At 52.1% G+C, this 20,133-nt stretch overlaps 2 protein-coding genes and 1 non-coding gene across 3 annotated transcripts in view; 1 reads left to right on the plus strand and 2 right to left on the minus strand.

Moving 5' to 3' along the window:
* The window catches only part of WDR93 (WD repeat domain 93), a 46,816-nt gene extending 37,554 nt beyond the window's left edge, over positions 1 to 9,262 (plus strand). The window contains exons 16-17 of the mRNA XM_060095317.1: positions 344 to 545; positions 9,163 to 9,262. Of these exons, the coding sequence (XP_059951300.1) occupies positions 344 to 545; positions 9,163 to 9,262 (302 nt within the window). The remainder of the gene's footprint in view (positions 1 to 343; positions 546 to 9,162) is intronic.
* On the minus strand, positions 1,522 to 1,594 carry TRNAR-UCU (transfer RNA arginine (anticodon UCU)). Its single transcript has one exon. It is a non-coding gene; the product is annotated as a tRNA-Arg (tRNA).
* A 5,255-nt stretch (positions 9,263 to 14,517) lies between the features above and the next one.
* Positions 14,518 to 15,931, minus strand: MESP1 (mesoderm posterior bHLH transcription factor 1). Its single transcript, XM_060095318.1, has 2 exons — positions 15,209 to 15,931; positions 14,518 to 14,883 (listed from the first exon to the last, which is right to left on the minus strand). Exons 1-2 carry the CDS (start codon positions 15,929 to 15,931, stop codon positions 14,809 to 14,811), a joined length of 798 nt encoding a protein of 265 aa, XP_059951301.1. The 3' UTR covers positions 14,518 to 14,808.
* Between the last annotated feature and the right edge of the window lie 4,202 nt (positions 15,932 to 20,133).

A 20,133-nucleotide genomic window follows, 5' to 3' on the forward strand; every position in this document is an offset into this window, starting at 1 on the left:
GGGCTGCTGCCCAGACCTGTGGCCTGCTGACCGTTTCCCTGAATTTCTCAGTCCTCTCAGAAAGCATAGGGTGACCCCACCCAGTCTCCTCCCCACGCCTCATCCCATCCACCACAGGCCAGCAGGACACCACTGCTGAGTCCTCACTTGGCACTTAGATAAAATGCCGGACAAGGTCTTCTCTCCGGACCCCTGTTCCTCCAGATCAAGTGAGCCCCTCAGAGCTCAACCCCAGTGACCCCGGCTTTGCAAGCAGAGAGCGGCCCCTCGTGCCCGCCCGGACTACAAGGCCACAGAGAAAGGGATCACTGTAACAGAACATGGTGTTCCTGTTTCATCCCAGGAGACCACCCAGATGAAATTGGATCTGCCAGCCAAGCCGAGGACATCCCAAATTCTATTTTCTATTTTAATTTCGAGGCCTACCCACTCCTGGAACAAATCTCAAGAAATTGCACCATTCCTCAAGCTAATGTGTTGGATGACACAACTTTCCCCCAGGTGTTGCCGTTGGAGGAAAGATGCGAGAATTTCTTCCAAAAGAGGTAGAGTTCTGGGTCTCTACCTCCTCCCTGCACCCAGGGTTGTCTCTGGACTAAGGAATAGTGGTTTGCTTGATGGTAAGATCCTTTCGGCATTCAAATCCCATTCAGACTGGTAGAAAAGGAGTAATGAATTCAGGCTGGTAAGAAAAGAAGGGCTGCAAGTTGGTGTTTTCTTCCTGTCAAGACTGTCTTTTCTTTTTGCTTTCTCAATTTTTTTTAAGTATATTTGGATTATCAGACACAGTCATCTAAGACAGGGGTTGGCAAACTACAGCCAAATTTGGCCCACTGCCTGTTCTTGTAAATAAAGTTTCACTGGAACACATCACACCCACTGCTTTATGTCTCATCTACTTATGTAAGTGCTACAACAGCAGAGTTGAACAGCTGCAACAGAGATCCTATGACCCATAAAGCCTAAATCATTTGCTCTCTGGCCCTTTATAGAAGATGTTTGCCAGCCCCTAGTCTAAGACCCCTTTCCTCTCTCCGTCATCCAGATAAACGATTATGTGATACATCTTTCCTCTTCCCCTTTCTGTAAACCCCAGCCTCACAGGGACTCTGCTTGTGTTCCTTCCTCCTATAAAAGCATCATTAATGGTACTCAGTCCAATCTGGGGAAGCAGGGGTCTCTTCTAATCCATCCACAACAAACTTCTAGGGGTTTTCAAATTCTTGTTGACAATGTCTGCCATGATCTGACCATACCTGTCAGGTGGAAGACGGTTGTCAGTGGAGCCCTGGACTCTCACACCACCTGCCACTACAGAGCTGGGGGGCTTTGGTGGGCTTTCCCTGCTAGGGTCTCGGTGTCCCTCAAGGAACGAAGTGAAACGGCTAAGATACTCAGATTTGAGGGATTTTTTGGTTGCGCTGGGTCTTAGTTGCAGCAGGTGGGCTCCTTAGTTGCAGCTCGCTGGCTCCTTAGTTGTGGCATGTGAACTCTTAGTTGCAGCATGCACATGGGATCTAGTTCCCTGACCAGGGATTGAACCTGGGCCCTCTGCATTAGAAGCGCAGAGTCTTATCCACTGCACCACCAGGGAAGTCTCAGATTTGAGTTATGACTCTATCACTTACTAACTGGGGGAGACGTTGGGTGAGTTACTTAGCCTCTCAAGGCCTCAGTTTTCTTAGTCATTCAAAAATATTTATTGAGCACCTACTACGTGCCAGGCTGTGTTCTGGACATTTTGATGATGCCTGTTCTCCAGGCTTTGTAGGTATTCAGTGAGAAAATACATGTAAAGTGCTAGGCATAGGGTGGTCGCTCAGTAAATGGTAGGTACAAAAATGGTGATGGGTCCCCTCTGAGTTCAAGTTCATGCCTGGGAGGATTGTACACATCACCACGAGGGGGCACCACAGCTCTCCTCCGTGACTACATTTACTGCCGCATTCAGTTCCTCCCTGGGTTGTGGTGTGTTGCTCAGGTGGCTTCCAGTACCTCATGGGGGGAAGCATGCCCACCCACCAGGAGGGGAATATGGTCCATGGGTCTTGGGGGAGGAGGACAGTGAAGAAGGGGTCAGTTGACATTTCCCCTGATTAAAGATTTACCAAGAATGCTCAGCTATCCCTCACCTGGAAGTTTCTTATTTTGACCCTTGATGACTTGACTTGTCCTTAGGAGATGCAGCTGAAGAATTTAAGGGTCAAGTATTATGATGTCTACAACTTACTTTCAAGTGGTCTAAGAAAACATTTGTAGAGAGACATAAAGAAAGAGAAAATGTTAACAACTGCTGAAACCCAGGAAAATATAGAGACAGAGAGAAAGACAGGGAGAGGAGATGCTAACTGGTGAGTCTAGGTGAAGGCTCGTTGTACTACTTGCAACTTTTCTATAGGTTTGAAATTTTTCTAAATAAAAGCTGGAGAGAGATTATATTATTTACAGTAGAATCCTGATTTTGAGTATGAGACTAGAAATGTACACACCACTAGTAACAGTAGCTATATTTGGGTAATAAAGCATGTGTGATTTTTTTCTTTGTATTTTTCCTCTTTGCAGCTTTTCTATCAAACATGTGCATGATTTTGGAAAATTTCAAATACTGGTTTAAAAAAAAAGTCAAGAGTGTAAGGTTTGGTCATGGCTGTAGTGGGGCCGTTCTCCTGGGTTGGAGGTCATGGTGTGGAGCTTTCTGGTACTCTTGTTTGATGAGGCTCAGAGAACTTGTTTAATGAGCGTGTTACCATTTCTGTCCTTTCTCCTTTTACTGGCCCAAGAAGGGTGAGCCTCTCCACTTCACCCAAAAGCCAACTGGCTGCCCTCCTTGTGGGAATGGACCACAGGCCAGTAGCTCCAGCTCTGGGCAGCTTACCTCCTGGCTGGCAGCCGAGGGCCCAAGCAACTCAGGACACTTCAGCCCCTAACTGACATTTCCTGCCCTCAACCAGGGTGCCAGGTGGACGTTACCACTCAGACACCTGCTGAACTCTGCTTATTAGCCCAATAAGGTTGCTTCACATGTAGAACTACTACCATAACAGAGTAATTCCCCACTGTAAAAAAATGTTATTCATTATTTCTGAGATATATATATATATATATATATGCACTTGTAAAATTTGGGAAACAGGACAATACAGAGAAGAAAATTTAAATAACCCACAACCCATCACCCCAAATCCCAGCACTGCCATTAATGTGTTAATACATTTCCTTAAGGTTTTATCCTTAGCATTTTTACTAAGTTGAGATCGTGTTCACTTTTTTAATCTGTCTTTATGTCACTCCAGAATACAACTTAATGACTTTTTAATTTTAAGAAAAACTTCCTTGTCACAGTGGTTTTTAATGTCTATGTAATTTCCGTGGGAAAGGTGTCTATAATATCCTTCCCCACCCCGCTATGGTTGGGTCTGCTCTCATGAGAAGACAGTCCCTTCTGCCCTGACCCCCTCCAGTCTCTGGAACCCCAGAGACCTATCCTGGCCCCCAGTGGGAATTGGGAGGGACCCCTCCAGTTCCCCCTTCCCGTCTCTCTTCCCTGTCAACACAGCTTAGCCCCTAGGTCCCACACCCCAACCCCTCCCCGGGAGGGACCCCAGAGGCTGGGTGGGGTGGAGGGGACTGCCTCCCAGGGAACCTTCTGCAGGGAGGAGGGCTGGAGTCAACAGGGCTGACCAGGTGGGGCGATGGGGGCCAGGGACAAGGCTCAGGCTAAACGGGCTGTGAGAGCTTGGGGAGGGGAAGAGCTCAAGGAAGTGCTCCCTGGCTCCGAGGACCCACAGCAGGAGCCGGAAGGGGATGCACTGTGTGGTTGGGGCAGGCCTAGCTTGAAGGGACATTTACTTGGGCCTGATCACAATATTCAAATCATATTCCTCACGGCAACCCATTTTCTGAATTGGGTCCCAGAGATAATTAGGAAACACTGATTTAAAGAAGGCTCTTCCTGTTCTGCTTGCTCTGAGGTCTGACACCTGGGGCTTTTCCAAAGAGTACCCCGCCTCCAACATTTTATTATGTTAAATATACAGCAACTTTGAAAAAAGTCAGTAAACATCCACATACCCACAACCTAGATTCTGTCATTAACATTTTACTATCGTTTCTCACACATAACCATATGTCCGAGGATTTTAATCTTATCTTTTTTTTCCCCTCTATTTACTCCTTGTGTCTGAAACAGTTTCCATTGGCCCTAAAACTAGGTGAAATTTTAAGGCAATGAATTCAGAGTTTCAAACTCATGATAGTCTGTCCAAATTGTTTTCGCAAAACCTGCACTTGGGACTTTTATAAATAGCCAGTGTGAAGGAGCCTGCCTTTAGGACTTTGAAAGGAGCCCAGATAGCACCCAATGTGCCCCCCACCCCACCCCCTCCGCAGGCCTGGCTTCTGCTCCCATCCAGCCTGGGCCTCCAGGGCACCATTTCCATCTGGCTCCACTCCCTGTTGTAGTATCTCGGCTGGGTCAGACTTATGATCACAAGACAGAAATTTCAGGACACAGGAAGCTGACAGAAACAAAATGCCTCTCTCTCTCTCTCTCCCCCCTGCCCGCTTTGTTCCCTGTGGCCAAGCAGAAGGTGGGCTTCTGGGCTGACCCAACAGTCCCAGCTCCACAGGGCACACGCCCCCTTGGCGAGGGCGTTGGCAGGCCCTGTATGGACACCAGGTGACACTTCCCTTGAGGGTGGAGGAGGAATACCCTCCCACCCCACCCCACCCCCGTTTTTACTATCCCTGGGAGGGAAATTGTGAGCCTATCCTAACCTTCCTTTGCCTTTCTTGAGAAACAAAGGGACAAATCCCTGGAAAATTATTTATAGACTCATAGATTCCAAGTGTGCATGCCATGAGGCTATTGGAATTCAGAGGTTTTGTGGGAGGCCTTACAGATGTTCCGTCTCCTCTCCCACTTTGCAGATGGACAGTCCATCTTTTTGGAAGATGTATGCACACACATTGCTTCAAAACAATAGACAGCAGTCACATTTGTTGTGCCATGAAGGGAAGGAAAACCCTTTCCTTGCTGATGGTGGAGGGAGGTTGTCTCAGTCTCCAGAGAGGGCTTTCCCCAGGGGGCACCTGACAGTCAGCGCCCAGCCTCACATGAACAGGCAGCCTCCCCTGTCCCTCCTCACCGCTGAGCACTGACTGCCAAGGGGAAGCACACTGCAGATGTGCTGGTACCACGTGGCAGGCAGCTCCCACCACCCCTGCCCTGGCCGTTGGTGGATAACCTCACCTCCCACTTCCCAGAGCATGCCAGTTCCTTGGCTGCCCTCTCACCCGGGTCTCCTGGGTCACCCCCCACCCCCTGTCTCCCTCCTGATGCAGAGAAAGAGGCATCCTGCTCATACCCAAGGCCATCTCCTCCCCCAGGACACCCAGACCTTATTGTCCATCTGGTTGGTGACCTCTTCCCCTCCACTGTCCTAATCACAGGCATGTGTCCTGACCACATTCCCATGTTAGAAAACAAGCAAGCGCCTTCCCAGTTCTGCAGCCGCCTTATTTCTCCTCCGCCCAGAGCACAGCTCCCAGCAATCAGTCCACACCCCACTCCTGTGTCCTCTTCTCCCATCTGCGCCCCAGCCCACTGCAGACTCACCATGGGTGTCACTCTGGCCCCATTTTCCCAGACAACATCCTCAACCAGTCATTTTTGTGAGTTTTTCCTAGTATTTCTGTAGGGTAAATTAGAGGTGGACTTTCAGTTATGGGGTAGGCATGTTTGAACTGGGATAGTTGTACCCACCAGCCCTTCAGAGACGGTGGATTCACTCTGCATCCCCACCTCTTCCCCATACTGGCCAAGAAATGAGGGATAAAAATTGATAGCTCATTACTATTTTAATTTGGAAATTAACAAGGTTGAACATCTTTGTGTTACATCTATTGTATGTTTCTCTCTCTCCTTCTGTGACGCCACCTGGGTCTTTTTCTTACGGGTGAGTTCATTTTCTTTTGATTTTAAGAGTTCTTTGTTAATATGTTGTGAATAATTTTTCCTGCTTTGTCTTTGGATAGGAGTAATTTTGGTTGCTTGTTTAGCCAAACAGAAGTTTGGTATTTTTCCATCTTCTCCCTTAGGCTTTGCTGAGGGGCGGTTGTAAGCCTCAAATGCAGGGTGCAAGTCTGCAATGCGATGGGGGGTAGAGAGGGCCTCTAGCTGTGTGACAGGTCAAACCTCAGTGTCCTCATATGTAAACCAGTGACAGTCCTATCTCCTCATAGGACATTGCCTGGCACATTCAGTAAAGGTTGGCCATTATTTATTACTAGATTATAGAGAAAGCCCTTCTACACTCCAACATTATATTTTAAAAGTCACCCACGTCTTCTTTGAACAGACTAATGACTTTACTTTCAGTCCTCCTTTTAAAACTTGCCCTAGTTCCATCTATGCACTGCCTCCTGGCTGGTCGCTCACTGATTCCATGTTGTCCTGACCCCTCTGCCCAGCAATTTTACTTCCACTTATTTAGCAGCAGCAATAGTATTCTTATAATTAACTTTTACTGGAACTCTCCTACACTGTTGGTGGGAATGTAAATTGGTGCAGCCAACAGTTTGGAGGTTCCTCAGAAAACTAAAAATAGAGCTACCATATGATCCAGCAGTTCCACTCCTGGGCATATATCTGGACAAAACTATAATTCAAAATGATACATGCACCTATGTTCATAGCAGCACTATTCACAATAGCCAAGACATGGAAACCACCTAAATGTCCATCGATAGATGAATGGATAAAGAAGATGTGGTACCTATATACAATGGAATACTACCCTGTCATAAAAAAGAATGAAATAATGCCATTTGCAGCAACGTGGATGCAACTAGAGATATCATACCAAGTGAAGTAAGTCAGAAAGAGAAAGACAAATACCATATGATATCACTTATGTGTGGAATCTAAAATATGACACAAATGAACCTACCTATGAAACAGAAACAGAATCACGGACATCGAGAACAGATTGGTGGTTGCCAAGGGGGAGGGGGTTGGGGGAGGGATGGAGTGGGAGGTTGGGGTGAGCAGATGTAAGCTTTTATATATAGAATGGATAAACAGCAAGGTCCTACTATATAGCACAGAGACCTATATTCAATATCCTATGATAGGGACTTCCCGGGCAGGCCAGTGGGTAAGACTCCGCACTTCCAATGCACGGCGCCCAGGTTTGATTCCTGTGGGAGCTAGATCCCACATGCATGTTGCAACTAAGAAGTCGGTGTTATGCAATTAAGACCCGGGGCAGCCTAAATAAATAAATAAATATTTTTAAAAAATCCTGTGATAAACCATAATGGAAAAGAATATTTTAAAAAAGAATGTATATATATGTATAACTAATTGACTTTGCTGTACAGCAGTCATTAACACAACATTGTAAATCAACTATACTTCAATTTTAAAAAATGAAAAAAAATTAACCTTTACTGAGCGCCTACTGTGTGCCAGGTACTATGCTAAGTACTTTGTGGCATATCTTGTTTCTTACTATGATTATTATCATCCCCACAGTACAGCGAGGAAGACAGAGGTCAAATTGCCCATCCAGGGTCAGCACCTTATAAGTGAAGTAGCTGGGTTTGCACACAAGCAGTGAGGGGCCAAGGCCTGAGTTTCTAACCTGCACACCCTCTGCCTGCCCCCTGCCCATCCGCTCCCCCCCCAACACACACATATACACACATAAACTGCATACTGGAATCTCCAAGCGTCATCAATAGGGAAAGAGAATAAGGCAGATCTGAGTGCCTCCTGGAAGCAACTGCTAGGATACATTTTCAGTGAAAAAGGCAGATGGCACAACAGTGTGTTGCACACTTGCATTTAAATTTAAAAACAGATTATATGCATGTCTGTACTTGTGTGTATGAACAGTATTCAAGGATTTATAAGGAGGTGTTAATTACAGTTGCTTTGAGAACAGAAAATAAGGATCTGAGGTGAGAAGGAGATTTAATTGTATACTCACTTGTATCCTTGATTTTTTTTTTAAAGCAAAGCATAGGTTACTTCTTTAAGTTAAAAAAAAATGCTTTAATGCACTGTGTACCAGACATCTCCATATGACTGTCCCATAGGCAGAGCCGCAAAAAACTGCAGTCCTTGTCTTTCCCCACAAAAGGGTCCCTTCTTGTTTGCCCTAAGCTTTTAAACATTTTTTAAAACGTCGCTCACTCAGGCACCAGAGGCGGAAAGCTGGCAGCAGCCTGCATCTCTCCCAGCATGAAGGCCTCCTCCTGCCTGCTTGCAGTGGCCAGCTCGACGTGCAGAATGAGGGGTGACCCTGGGCTTCTCTGATTCTTCCACACTGACTATGCATTTATTTGTTATTTTTTAAAAACCTTTTTTTTTTTTTTTTTAAAAAACTCAACTCGGGCTTCCCTGGTGGCGCAGTGGTTGAGAGTCCGCCTGCCGATGCAGGGGACACGGGTTCGTGCCCCGGTCCGGGAGGATCCCACATGCTGCGGAGCAGCTGGGCCCGTGAGCCATGGCCGCTGAGCCTGTGCATCCGGAGCCTGTGCTCTGCAACGGGAGAGGCCACAGCAGTGAGAGGCCCGTGTACCGCAAAAAAAAAAAAAAAAAAAAAAACTCAACTCAAAAATCTTATCTTCTGAGAGCACTCCCCAAGCAGGGAGCGCTCCTCTCTGCACTTTACCTCTATTGCTCTTAAATGCCTCCTGTTACAAATGTTCTTTTCCTCTTGTCCCTCTTACTAAACTGGGGGGAGGGGCGGCTGTTTTAGTCACTTTGATCTTTCCAACACGTCCACCAGTGCCGGTCACTAGTAGATGCTCAAGGAATGTTTGTTAAATGTAACTATTGGCGTTCGGATGTATTTAACGTTGGTCCTGCAAACAGACTTTTAGTTTGTAAATTCACCATGCCTCCTATCACTGTACATTTCCTAGTTTAGGATGCTACACCTATATTGTTCCTTCAGTAAAGCTGTTACGAGTGCCTTCTGTGCACCAGGCTGAGTGCTGAGAACACAGACAGGAAGCAGATGTGTCATTTGGAGAGTTTCTTATATCAGCCCAGGGTGGTCAGGGTCTGCCCTGGGGACCTAAGAGCCCCCGGAGGGGTGGGGGGGAACACAGCGCAAAGCAGGTTCCTCTCATCAACTGTGTGGCCCACAGGTTTCAGAAGTTGGTGAAGAACAAGGTGAAAGAACAGGAGCACTGGACCCGGCTTCAGAGGTATTCCTCGCTTCTCCAAAGAGAGAACCTCAAGAAGTGACAGGGCTGCTGCCCTGGGCTCTCTGAAAAGGTTGGCAGCAGGCAGGCTTTGCCCTGGAATGCTGTGAGGTCAAGAGACACGGTGACAAAGGGCTGCAGCTCAGTAGGCCTAAGGGGCCTAGACTTACAGTCTGGGACCTCTGCAGAGCCAGCAAGGGGAGAGGCCCAGTTTGGGGGGCCTTCAACCACTAAGCCACTTGTCGGAATCCTCAGGCGGGCAGATGTGTCACCTAAATAAACAGCGATATTGTCTCCAGACTCCAAAGCTGCTGTGGTGTGTAACCTTCATTCCCACCCAGTCCAGACCCCCAGCAGGCCCCAGGCAATTATGTCAGCCAGAGTCCCAGGCCTTGTGAGGACCACTTGCCTCATAGGACCAGGAGCCACTTTGTTCAAATGAGCAAGATGCCCAGTCCACCCCAGCTGCTGTGTGGCCTCCTTTTCTCTCCGCCTACTTCTTTTCCCTCTTTGCTGTCTCATAACCTTATGGAATCAGTTTGGAGAGGCTGAGGCTCAGAGAGGTTGAGTGACTGCCTGAGGTCACACAGGTGTGAGGCAAAGTAGGGGCAGGTGAGGAGGCAGGCAGGAACTGTGCCGCTACTGCCTCTTGCCTTCTGGTCTTGGAACCCTAGAGGAGGCTGGGGGACCTGGGGGCACAGGAAGAGGGCGGAGAGGTGCCTTTTTCTTTTCTAGAAACTGCCCTTCCCAGGAAAACTGGGTGGAGGAGTCCCCTGCAGCTCAAGGCCTACGTCTGCCTCTCCGAGGACACCGTGTGGTATCTTTGAGAACTGCAAGCGGTTAGTGCCTCCGGCCCTCTCCCAAGACCGCCCACCAAGGCCAAACGCTTGCATTGTTTTGTGACCGCAGCTGCTTTTGTATCCCCATCCACCTTCTCCCCTGGGTCACACACACTCTTTGTTGGCACGACACCGCCCTCATGGTGCTGATACTGACTATAGGTGAATGTCCCCTGGATGAAGAGGTCCCCGCCTGAGACACTCTGCCCCTTGCCCTCCCCCAGATGGGAATGAAAACACAGCAGCAAGAACAACTTCTACAACAATCCTTTTCCACAGTAGGCATGGTGGCAGCTCTCTCTGAGATGAGGAAGGAAAACTTAGGATGATAGTCTTGGCCTTACACGCCACCTAAATGTGACGGGGAACTAACATTTACGGGGCATCTACCATGGTCTGTGTATTTTTCACATAAGCCTTGCGAAATGTAGATATCATTACCCCCATTTTACATGAGAGGGAAACTGACACTCAGGTTACACATCTTGGAACAGCCTGTATCAAATCCTGATGGATTTTTTCAACAGCAAGTCAGAAACCCACCTCAAACTAACTTTAGCAACAAGGGGAATTTGTGGGCTCATATAGTGTAAAAGTCCAGGCGTAATGCTTTCCATGTGGCTGGACCCCGGTGTTGGATAAGAGCAGGAATCCTCCGCCTCTCAGTTTTGACTCCCTTTCCAGTAGGCCCTCTGCTTGGGCGGCACCATGGCCACCAACAGCACCCACAGCGAGTGTCCCTTTCTCGATGGTTCCAGCAAAGTCCTGAGCCTGCTCCTCACCGGCCTGCATGTGGTCACTTGCCTGAACCACTCACCATGACGACCTTGCCAGCCTGCACATGTGCCCATCCCTGGAGGGGCATGGAGGTCATGGCCACCCAAACTAAGGAAGGGGGAGCTGTCTGGAGAAAAGAAAATGACAGGCCGCAAGGGACGAAGGCAGGAGGGGTGCTGAACAGGCCGAGACAACGAAGGTGCCCTGTCCACCCTTTCCAAAGTCACATGCAGCCAACACCAGGCCACCTCCTCATTTCCTAGTGTGTGTGGGGGGGAGCGAAGAGGGCTGGGGCATTCACAGGGAGCCTTAGGTTCTGGGGCCCACAGAGGGATGAAGAAGGAGCCGGGGCTGTGCCAGTGGCCCCAAAGAGGTCCTTGTCCACTGGGAGAAAGGGCCCCTTAGAAGCAGCACCAAGAACCTTGGGTCTTCTCAGGGGAGTGCTGGGACTAGGGTGAGGCAAATGAGTGCCTGGGGTACAAAGTTGAGGAGGCACTTACCCTCAGCGTTGTGCAAATGCAGGGTCTGCCCCTGGGGGAGAGCGGGGGAGCAGACAAAGTGGCCCTGGCCTCACCCTGTGATAAACAGGGGCTCTGCAGTTAGGGCTCGCTTCCCTCCCCAGCCCTGTGCCAGCCTGGTTCTCCAGGTAGGGGGTGTTTCAGAATCCTGGGGCATCCATGTGCTCCTCAGATGGACCTGTTTATTTAGCAACGCATGGCCAACGCACGGCCCTCCTCCAGGTGCACCACCTGCCCACCCAGCTCTCCAGCCCTGCTACCAGGACAGTCCGCCATCTGCCGATACAGACAACTCATGACCACCAGCCCTTCCCTCTGCCCCTGGGTTCATACGGTGACCCAAGTGGCGTGTCCTTGAATAAATGTCTTGCATGTCGACCAATCAGCTTAGCTGCCCCTCCTTAAAACACTGGCCCGTCCAGCATCAGCATCTACACAGTACAGCTGTCTTGGCGGGAGCAACACGTGTGGTCAGCAGGCAGTGGCAGGTCCCTGCTGGCAACGGCACTGGTGGCCCATGTGCTTTAGGAGCTTTATTTCACACCCCCAACATGCTCACACACTCGCCTGCCAGGCTAAGGCAAAGACCGGATTTGTCGACTACCACCCACCGTTGTCCCCACCCCAATAGCCGCGTACTAGCTTTGTGAAAAATTCCTTGAACTTTTTCTGTGCTCCAGCGTCCTGATCTGTAAAATAGGTATAAGCACCACCTGCCCGCCTCACCTGTGGCTCTGAGGCTAAAATGACTTGAAATTGCTGCTCCATGTATGTCTGTTTCTCCACCACGTGGCTTCTGACCCCTTGGGCTTCGAAGGCGGAAAGCAGGGCAGCACTGTTGACTGGCGGCGACCAGCGTGCCGGCGGATCCGCAGGCCAGGCCTCTGATGCCATCCTCCCCCTCCTCCCACTTCTAGCAGGACGGTGCCCAGACCGCTCTGGACCAGCCCCAGGTGAGGTGAGGCGCCACCCAGCACCCTCTGTCCTTGCTCAGCTGTCGCAAAGGCAGTGCACCATCGGGGAAGCACACAGGCAGGCCCTAGAGTCACACCCGCGTCCCAGTCCCAGCGCTGCCCCTGAATATCCGCACGGGCGTGTTAGTTAGCCTCTTCCTTATCTAACTGCCCATCCTCAAGATGGCCCTGCTCACTGGGGTTAGCTCACAGGTTAGCAGAGAACTGAGAGCGACCACTCGCCCACGGCTCACCTACCTGGACGCTGCTTACAGTCCTCCTCCCGGTGGGTGTGAGTGCGGCCAGCCCAGGAAGGGGGTGGGGGCATGGGAGTGGTGGGAGGCGCCCCCTTCCCATCTCCAGACCTCTCTTATTAACAGGGACGTGCTAATGAAAATTCACACCCAGGTGCTAATAAACAGTGGGCCGCTCCTGGGCTCGGAGAGCGAGGGGAGGCTCTCCGCAGGGGAGGGGGCTGGCCGATGAGCTCCACTTATCTGTGAAAAGACTTGCTAATAACTTTAATTCCCCGTCCTAAACCACGGGGCCTTTGCCATGTAAATAGATTTTCTAAACTGGCCTGGGTCCTGGAAAAGACTTCCCGTTCTGCTCCTTAGGGCTCTGGGAGGGGAGAGCGCGTTGCGGGTGGAGGTGAGCGAAAGGGGGCGGATCAGCGAAGGTGTGAGGTCCCGCCCCCTGCAGGGCCTCTGCTTTTGGATCGCACTCTCTGCAGCCAAACGCTGGCCAGGGTGCGCCTGGGCTTCTGAATTATACACAGTGAACCCCCCAGCCCACTCTGAATCACTGCCCCTCCTGGCCTGGGCCAGAGCACTGGAAATGATCTCCAAAGTGGTTTCAAAACAAACCTATCAATATCAATGGATAAATAAACTGTGGTATATCCATACAATGGAAGAGCATCGAGCAATAAAAAGAAACAAAGTACCGATACATGAGAAAATATGATGCTAAGTGAAAGAAGCAAGATGCAAAAGGCCTCATGATATATGATTCCATTCATACTAAATGTCCAGAACAGGCAAATCTATAGAGATAGAAAGCAGATGAGCTGGCTGGGGTGGAGAGTGGGGAACCGGAATCATGGGGAGTCACTGTTAATGGTTACAGGGTCTCTTTTGGGGGGTGATGAAAATGACCCAAAATTAGACAGTGGTGATGGTTACATAACTGTATGAATATACTAAAACCATTGAATTATGTACTTTAAAAGTGAATTTTATGGTACATACATTATATCTCAATAAAGCTCTTATAAAAAATGCCAAGGCCAGTATTTCAAAGATGCTTGAGCAGGGCAGAGGGGAAGAACTGAGTATCCAGAGACGGCTGAGGAACCCTCGGACAGAGAGGCTACACCCCCTTACCCCCACCTCACCACCCGCCAGGCTTGACTGCTCACCAGACCCCCTGACTGAGACCAGGCTCCTTCAGGGCTCAAGGCTCCCCTTCCCCACACAGCACTTCCCTAACCTGAATCCAAGCCTGGTTCCAGGTCAGCTCTGTGGATTTGTATGCAACCAATGGACCTCTCATCTCACCCTAGCCAGGCCTCTGGGAGGTCACAGTTACTTAAACTTGGGGCTGACCACTGATATTATTTCGTGTCTCTAAACCACATGGGAGAGAAACTAGAGTGAAGGGAGATGGGAAAATCCCAGGGTCCAGGCCTAACGCTCCAGCACAAGGGGAATAAGGACTTGGGACACATGCAATGAGCCCTTGGAGCTGGTGTCCCCTAAGACCCCAGAATGAATGGAGCTGGCAAAACCCTACCAGAGCTGAGAGCCCGGATTCTGAAGTCATACCTAGGCTTGAGTGCTGATCCTTGGCTTATCCTTCTGCAAAATGATTACTTAGGTATAAAATGTGTAAAGGACCTGGTGCACAGCAAGTACGCACTAATGGAAATGCATTTTCTACAGAGATACTTGGTTTTATTCAGCTCCCCACCAGGTTCAAAGAAAAGATGGACAGACTCCGCTCGCTGCCACTTTCTCCAGTGAATCTCCTCCCCCTCAGGCTAACCCATCTGGAACAGGAGGTGCTAAGCCAGGGCTGGGGAAAAGGAGGAAGGGGTCTGAGCCTGTGTGCTTTGGGGTCTGAAGACTGCAAGAAACCCTCCCAACTCTCCTACGTCCTTTGGAGGAGGGGAAGGGAGCTTTGTGCCCCTCTAGAGAAAGAAGAACTTGCCAAGTGACACCAGCACAAAATTTATTCACAAATAAATAAACACGTACTAGGCAGTGCCTCCTGCCTGCCTCAAAGTGTCTACCCTCTGGGTCCCTCCATCACGAGAGGGGTTGGGGAAGTCCGTCCTGGGTGGGGACAGGCTCTCCCTTTCAGCAATGCCCATGCCAGTATCGCCGGTGCCCTCTTCCAGGAAAGGGAGTCTGGAGTGGGACCTCTTCGAAGGCGCAGAGGCCAAAAAGGCGTCGGTGCTCACAGAACGGGGCGCCAGATGTCCGCCGTCACTTCAACTACTCAGGCCGGCGGCCACTCCAGGGGCGAGAGGGGCATCCAGGTCTCCAGCAGGGCCAGTACGTCGCCGGGAAAGAGCTTGAGGAGAGAGGGAACAGCGAGGCCCTCAGCGCTGGACACCGAGAGTGGGTGTCCGCCTCGCGAGCTCCACTTTCAGGGCGCCTCTGGCGGGGAGCGGGACCCCGCCCCCTGCGTGTACTCTCCCTCCCCTCGCCGCTCGAGCGCCCCGGGCACACCAACTCTGTTGCTCCGGAGGGCGAGCAGGCGAGGCCGGGTCGTCAGTGGGGGAGCCGCACGGGGGCTGGTCCCCGCAGTGCGCTCCGGGGGGCGCGAAACAGTAGGTAGCGCCATCCACTACTGCGCCGCGCCCGGAGGGAGCTCCGCGCGGGAAGGAGGTACTAACCGGAGATGAGGGGCCTGGCTCCATCGCCGGCCCTTCCGGGCACGCCGCCTCGTCGTAAAGCACAGGCGGATTGCGCGGCTCGGGCGCCGCTAGGGCTCCGGGGTAGGCGGGCGGGGACCCCCAGGACACCACGGCGCTGGCGGCTGAGCCCAGGTCTGGGCCGCACGCCTGCGCCTGAGTCTGCATCTGCGTCTGCGTCTGCGCCTGCGCGGGGCCGCCGTCGGGGCACAGCGGGCAGCCTCGAGGGAGCGCCGCGTCGCTGTGGCGTCGGCGCCGGCGCTGCAGGCTCTCCTCGCTGAGGCCCAGTACGGCCGACAGGTGGCCGATGTAGCGGATGGCCAGGCGCAGTGTCTCGATCTTGGTCAGGCTCTGGCCGGCGGGCGCCACGGACGGCGGCAGAAAGCGGCGCAGCTCGTGCAGGGCGCGGGCGAGCGTGCGCATGCGCAGCTTCTCGCGCTCGCTGGCGCTCTGCCGCTGCCCGCTGCCTAGGCGGCTGCCGCGGGCGCCGCGCCTCCCCGCAGTCGGGGCGCGGAGGGCCGCGCTGGTGACTGGCCTCCCGGGGCTAGACACGGGGCTGCCGGCCGGGGCGCTGCCCCAGGAGTCCGGGGACGAGGCGGGCGAGCAGCCACAGTCCCTGTTGGAGGCCGGCGGCGGCCGAGCTGGGCCCCAGCCCGCGGAGAGGATCCAGGACTCAGAGAGCGGCGGGCACAGGGACTGGGCCATGGCAGCGCCGGCGCGTCTGGGGGCCGGCGGCCAGCGACTGCTTTATCCTGAGCCCGAGGTGTGAAGTGGCCCCTTCCAGGCCGCATCAGCACTTCAAAGCGGGCTCGGGGCCTGGTGGGGGCAGGGCTTGACCCTTTGAACCAACGGGGGGCGAAGGTGCCTGCCCGTTGGCTGCGCCAGGTTGGCCCCTCCTGGGTCCTCGCATGGGCACCTGACCCAGACACTCGGGCCTCCTGCCTGCGCCCGTGCCGGCGCTGTCCAGGGTGTTGGGCCAGCTCAGTAGGTTAAAGGAAGCGAGGTCGGGGAATTGGAGGTTCAGTACTTAGGTTTGGGTCTGCCTTCACCTGTTGGGGACCTTATGCAAATTCTTAAGTTTTCTTGAATCTTCGTTTCCAGTTTGAATGATGGGAGCCTCAGGGCATAGTGCAGCCAGGTCTGTGGACTCGTATAGTGACCAGGAGTGGGGCCCTGATTCCTGCCAGAGGCCAGAGTAATCCATTCCTCCTCTGAGGCAGGTTGGTCCTGGGTGCACCCTTCCCTGGTGGTGGTGAGTGGGAGGGACAAGGCTACCCTAGGTAAATCCAACAAGCTGGCTGAATCTGGGCAGGTTGCTGGACCGTCTGAGTGGAGGGAGAGGAAGCCTGCTGCCCTCCAGGCCACCTTCAGCCTGGCAGGATCAAGGGCTCGGCCTGTTGCCACAGCTGACACCAGTGGCCTCTAGCTGGTATTCTGCCACTTTGGGGCAGGTATAACGGGCCTTGCCAATGAAATGTGAGTGCAAATGACACAAAAATGCATTTAACAAAATTCAGGGGAATTTCCTGGTGGTCCAGTGGACTGGGCTCTCTCACTGCTGGGTTCAGTCCCTGATCAGGGAAATAAGATCCCACAAACCACAGAGGAGCCAAAAGAAAAAAAAAAAATCAACACCCCTTCATGATAAAAATTCTCAGCAAACTCAGACTAAAGGAGAACTTTCTCAGTCTGATGAAAAGCATCTACAAAGAAGCTACAGCTAACAGCATACTAGATAGTGAAAGACTGAAAGATTTCCCCCTAATACTGAGAACAAGGTGAGGATGTCTGCTCCTACCCCATGCCTCTTCAACGTTGCCGGGGGGTGGTGGGGGGCACCTAGCTTGTGCAGTAAGGAAAGAGAAATAAAAGGCTTACAGATTGGAAAGGAAGAAATAAAACTCTATTTGTGGACAACATGATTGTCCACATGGGAAATCTCAGAGAATCTAATATATTGCCTGCCTGACCCCTCGGGTTTGAGTTTGCACATTGTCAAAACAGCTACTTCATGCATGGATGTCTGCTCTCCAGCTAGACTGTGAAGTACCTGGTGTCTGGTATCATGTCTTCAAAAGAAGTGGTAAAAAAAAAATTAAAAAGAAGAAGAAGTGGTATCTAGGGTCTCTTTCAGTGCCGGCGGTCTACTGTTTTGCATCCCCCGTGGCTTCCTGTTCTGTGAGATTGATGGCTGAGCTGGTTTGTAGCAAAGAACCAAGTGGCTTGGTACCTTCTTCCTGGGCATCTCTGCTCACCACCTCCCTCCTCCCTTTGTCTCTTTTTTCTTCTACTGCCCTTGGCCTTTTCTAACACCCTCTATACCCTCTACCCTGCAGTCTGTCCCAGCAGCCCCAGATGCTTATGCCCACGGTCACATCCAGGACTGGCAATGCCAACCCACCATTGGGGAGACGGGGAGGAGCCCACTCCATGGGCACATGCCATGGGACCCATCTACTCCCTGTGAGAGCCTGGCCCAGGCCTGCAGCTGTCAGCAGGGTCTGCCCCTTCTGGACCCTGGCCGATGGATGCCTTCCTGGGGTTCCAGATCCAAGCCAAGAACCTGGCATTAGAGCCCAGTGATGGCCCCTTTGATCCACTGGACCAGAGCTAACAAATGGTGAGAATTGGTTGTGCACCCAAGCAGGGGGAGGTGCAGCCTAAAAGCTGGACAGGCAGGAGGGGTGGGATCTCAGAGGGCTCTGGGCATTCTGTTGCCAACCTCTGAATGTCAAAAAATTCCTCCAATTCCCACATGATTCTGATTTCCACTTTGTAGCTAATAATTGAGAAAACTCAGAATGACCAAAAATTCCTAGACAATCAGCCACCCTTTTGTTATATTGTTATACATTTGAAAATATAATACATGCATGTGATTAAAAGTTGAACAAGTACAGAGGGTATAACAAATCTCTTTACTATTCTCCGTCTGAGGCCTCCAATTCCCGGTCCAGAGGAAACCACCATTCCTGGTTTGTGGGCAGCAATGCTCTGAAGTGAAGTTTTATTTTATTAAGTACAAAATCAACTAGACATTCTTTAAACAAGAGGCCATATGTGTGGGAGGCAGACTGTTTATCCTGAAAACACAGTTCTGGCCCCTGAGGATTCTCAGATCTGGGACCGAACAGTTAACTAATTCATCGCTCACTTACATGGGAGCCACTGAGAGATCTGGAGCAGGAGAGAAACGCCATGAGAGAGGGTTAAAAAGACCCAGGGGTGTCTGTGGAGGCAAAGAACTCACAAAAATGGCATGAGAGGCAGGGCAGATGGGAGGGTTCCACCCCCAACCCCAGTCCTTCAGTCTCCAGCCCTAAGGCTGACAAATTGGATGTGCCACGTGGGAGTCCCTCCCTTTCCTGTTGCCGCTGAGTCTTGGGGCCCAGAGTGTGCAAGGGCTGTGGTCAGTGGGCCTGATGAAGCCAAGTGGGGGCAAAGGGGGGACCCCAACCTAGATGCTGGGCTCTACCCCCTCATGTCAGCCAGCCTCCCTCTTCCCTCGCCCCCATGCCTCTCTCACCTTTGATCTCCTTATCGCCAGCCTCTCCGGTGGCTTCATTAGGGAGCTGCCCCAGTTAATGAGTTCTCCGGGCTGCATGGCCCACATGCCCTCCCGCTGGGGTGAGGACTTCACACCTCTGGGGCCTGTGTTTTGACAAGTGCCGGAGCCAGTGGCTCTTGCTCCCCTGGCCCGAGCCTGCCGTCGCCTGCCAACGTGTAAGGCTGGGAAATGAGGCCTTGGGGCAGCCCCACCAAGCGGAGGTGAGAGTTCAGTCGGGGTCCTTGGCCAGGGTGGGGGCAGGCAGGAAAGGGCAGCACCCTCTCAGGCTGGGGCCCCCGTCTCAGCCTTCCCGCTAGGAACCAGCCGGCTTCCTCAGGCCAAGCCTGGGTCCTGAGCGCTCTCCCGCTCCCACCTCCCAGCCTCAGCGCCCTCATTTTCCCCAGCCAGGCCCTCTGACATAGGAGTGCTAATCAAAGGTGCAATGTGAGTACTGCCCTTGCAGCCCCTAATCCCCATCCCCTCCGGAGCCAGAGGCCCCAGGAGAAGGAAGCAGCTCTCTGCTACCGCCAGCCTGTTTGGCATCAGCAGGCGCACCTCCTGGGAAGCTCCTAATTTGGGTGTTTCCTACTGCCAGGGATCTTCCCGCCACACCTCGGCACCAGCCTGAGAGGCAAGCCCTTTCAGGGGAGCGATTGTCATTCATGAAGTCCCCACCTTTAGACAGCCTAGGACACCCCTCTGGGGTGTGGCCCTGTGGCTTAGAATAGAACCCCTGCCCTGCCATGTACCACTTGTGTCACTTGGGTAACTCACTCTCCATCTCTGGGCCCCGGCCTCTGCTTCTGAGCCATGAGTAATACCTACTGTGCTGACGTGATGTGGGTATCATTGCCTCGCTTTGTAGTTAAAGACACGGAGGAGCCGAGCGGCGGTCCTATGTCACATGGCTAGTAGGGGCAGAGCTGGGATCCATTTGGCTCTGTCTGAGACCAAAGCCAGTGTTCTGTCCGACCACCAGCTCCCCTGTCTCCTCTGGAGTACTTGATTGGCTCCTTTCCTCCTGGAGGGCCGCCTGGAGAGTGAGGGTGCCGAGGTGGGGACGACGCCCCATAGTCCTCAAGCCCCCATGAAACCTCATTACGAGTCACTGGGACCTGTTGAGATGTAAAAAGAAAAACGTTTCCAGACCCACCCTGGAGCTGCTTGAACCAGAATCCCTGGAGGAGATTCTGGGTGTGAAAAGTAAAATCTCCCAAGAATTATGAAGCTTGGCCCCTTTTGAGAAGCGATGCCCTATAGTGAGCACCCCCCAATCCAGAGAGTGGAAAAGGCACAGGGAGTGCCCAGCCCCCCACCATGGAGCCTAAGCCCCACTGGGTCGTGGATAGATGAGGCTGTG

Source organism: Mesoplodon densirostris, chromosome 4 (genome assembly GCF_025265405.1).
Source record: "Mesoplodon densirostris isolate mMesDen1 chromosome 4, mMesDen1 primary haplotype, whole genome shotgun sequence".
NCBI lineage: Eukaryota > Metazoa > Chordata > Mammalia > Artiodactyla > Ziphiidae > Mesoplodon > Mesoplodon densirostris.

What these genes read in the sequence shown, in the direction of transcription:
- MESP1 (XM_060095318.1), bottom strand. Translation starts at nt 15,931, where the DNA reads ATGGCCCAGTCCCTGTGCCCGCCGCTCTCTGAGTCCTGGATCCTCTCC. An exon ending in AGCCAGGCCCCTCATCTCCG is followed by an intron (nt 14,884 to 15,208) that starts GTTAGTACCTCC and finishes TCTCTCCTCAAG; the next exon opens with CTCTTTCCCGGCGACGTACT.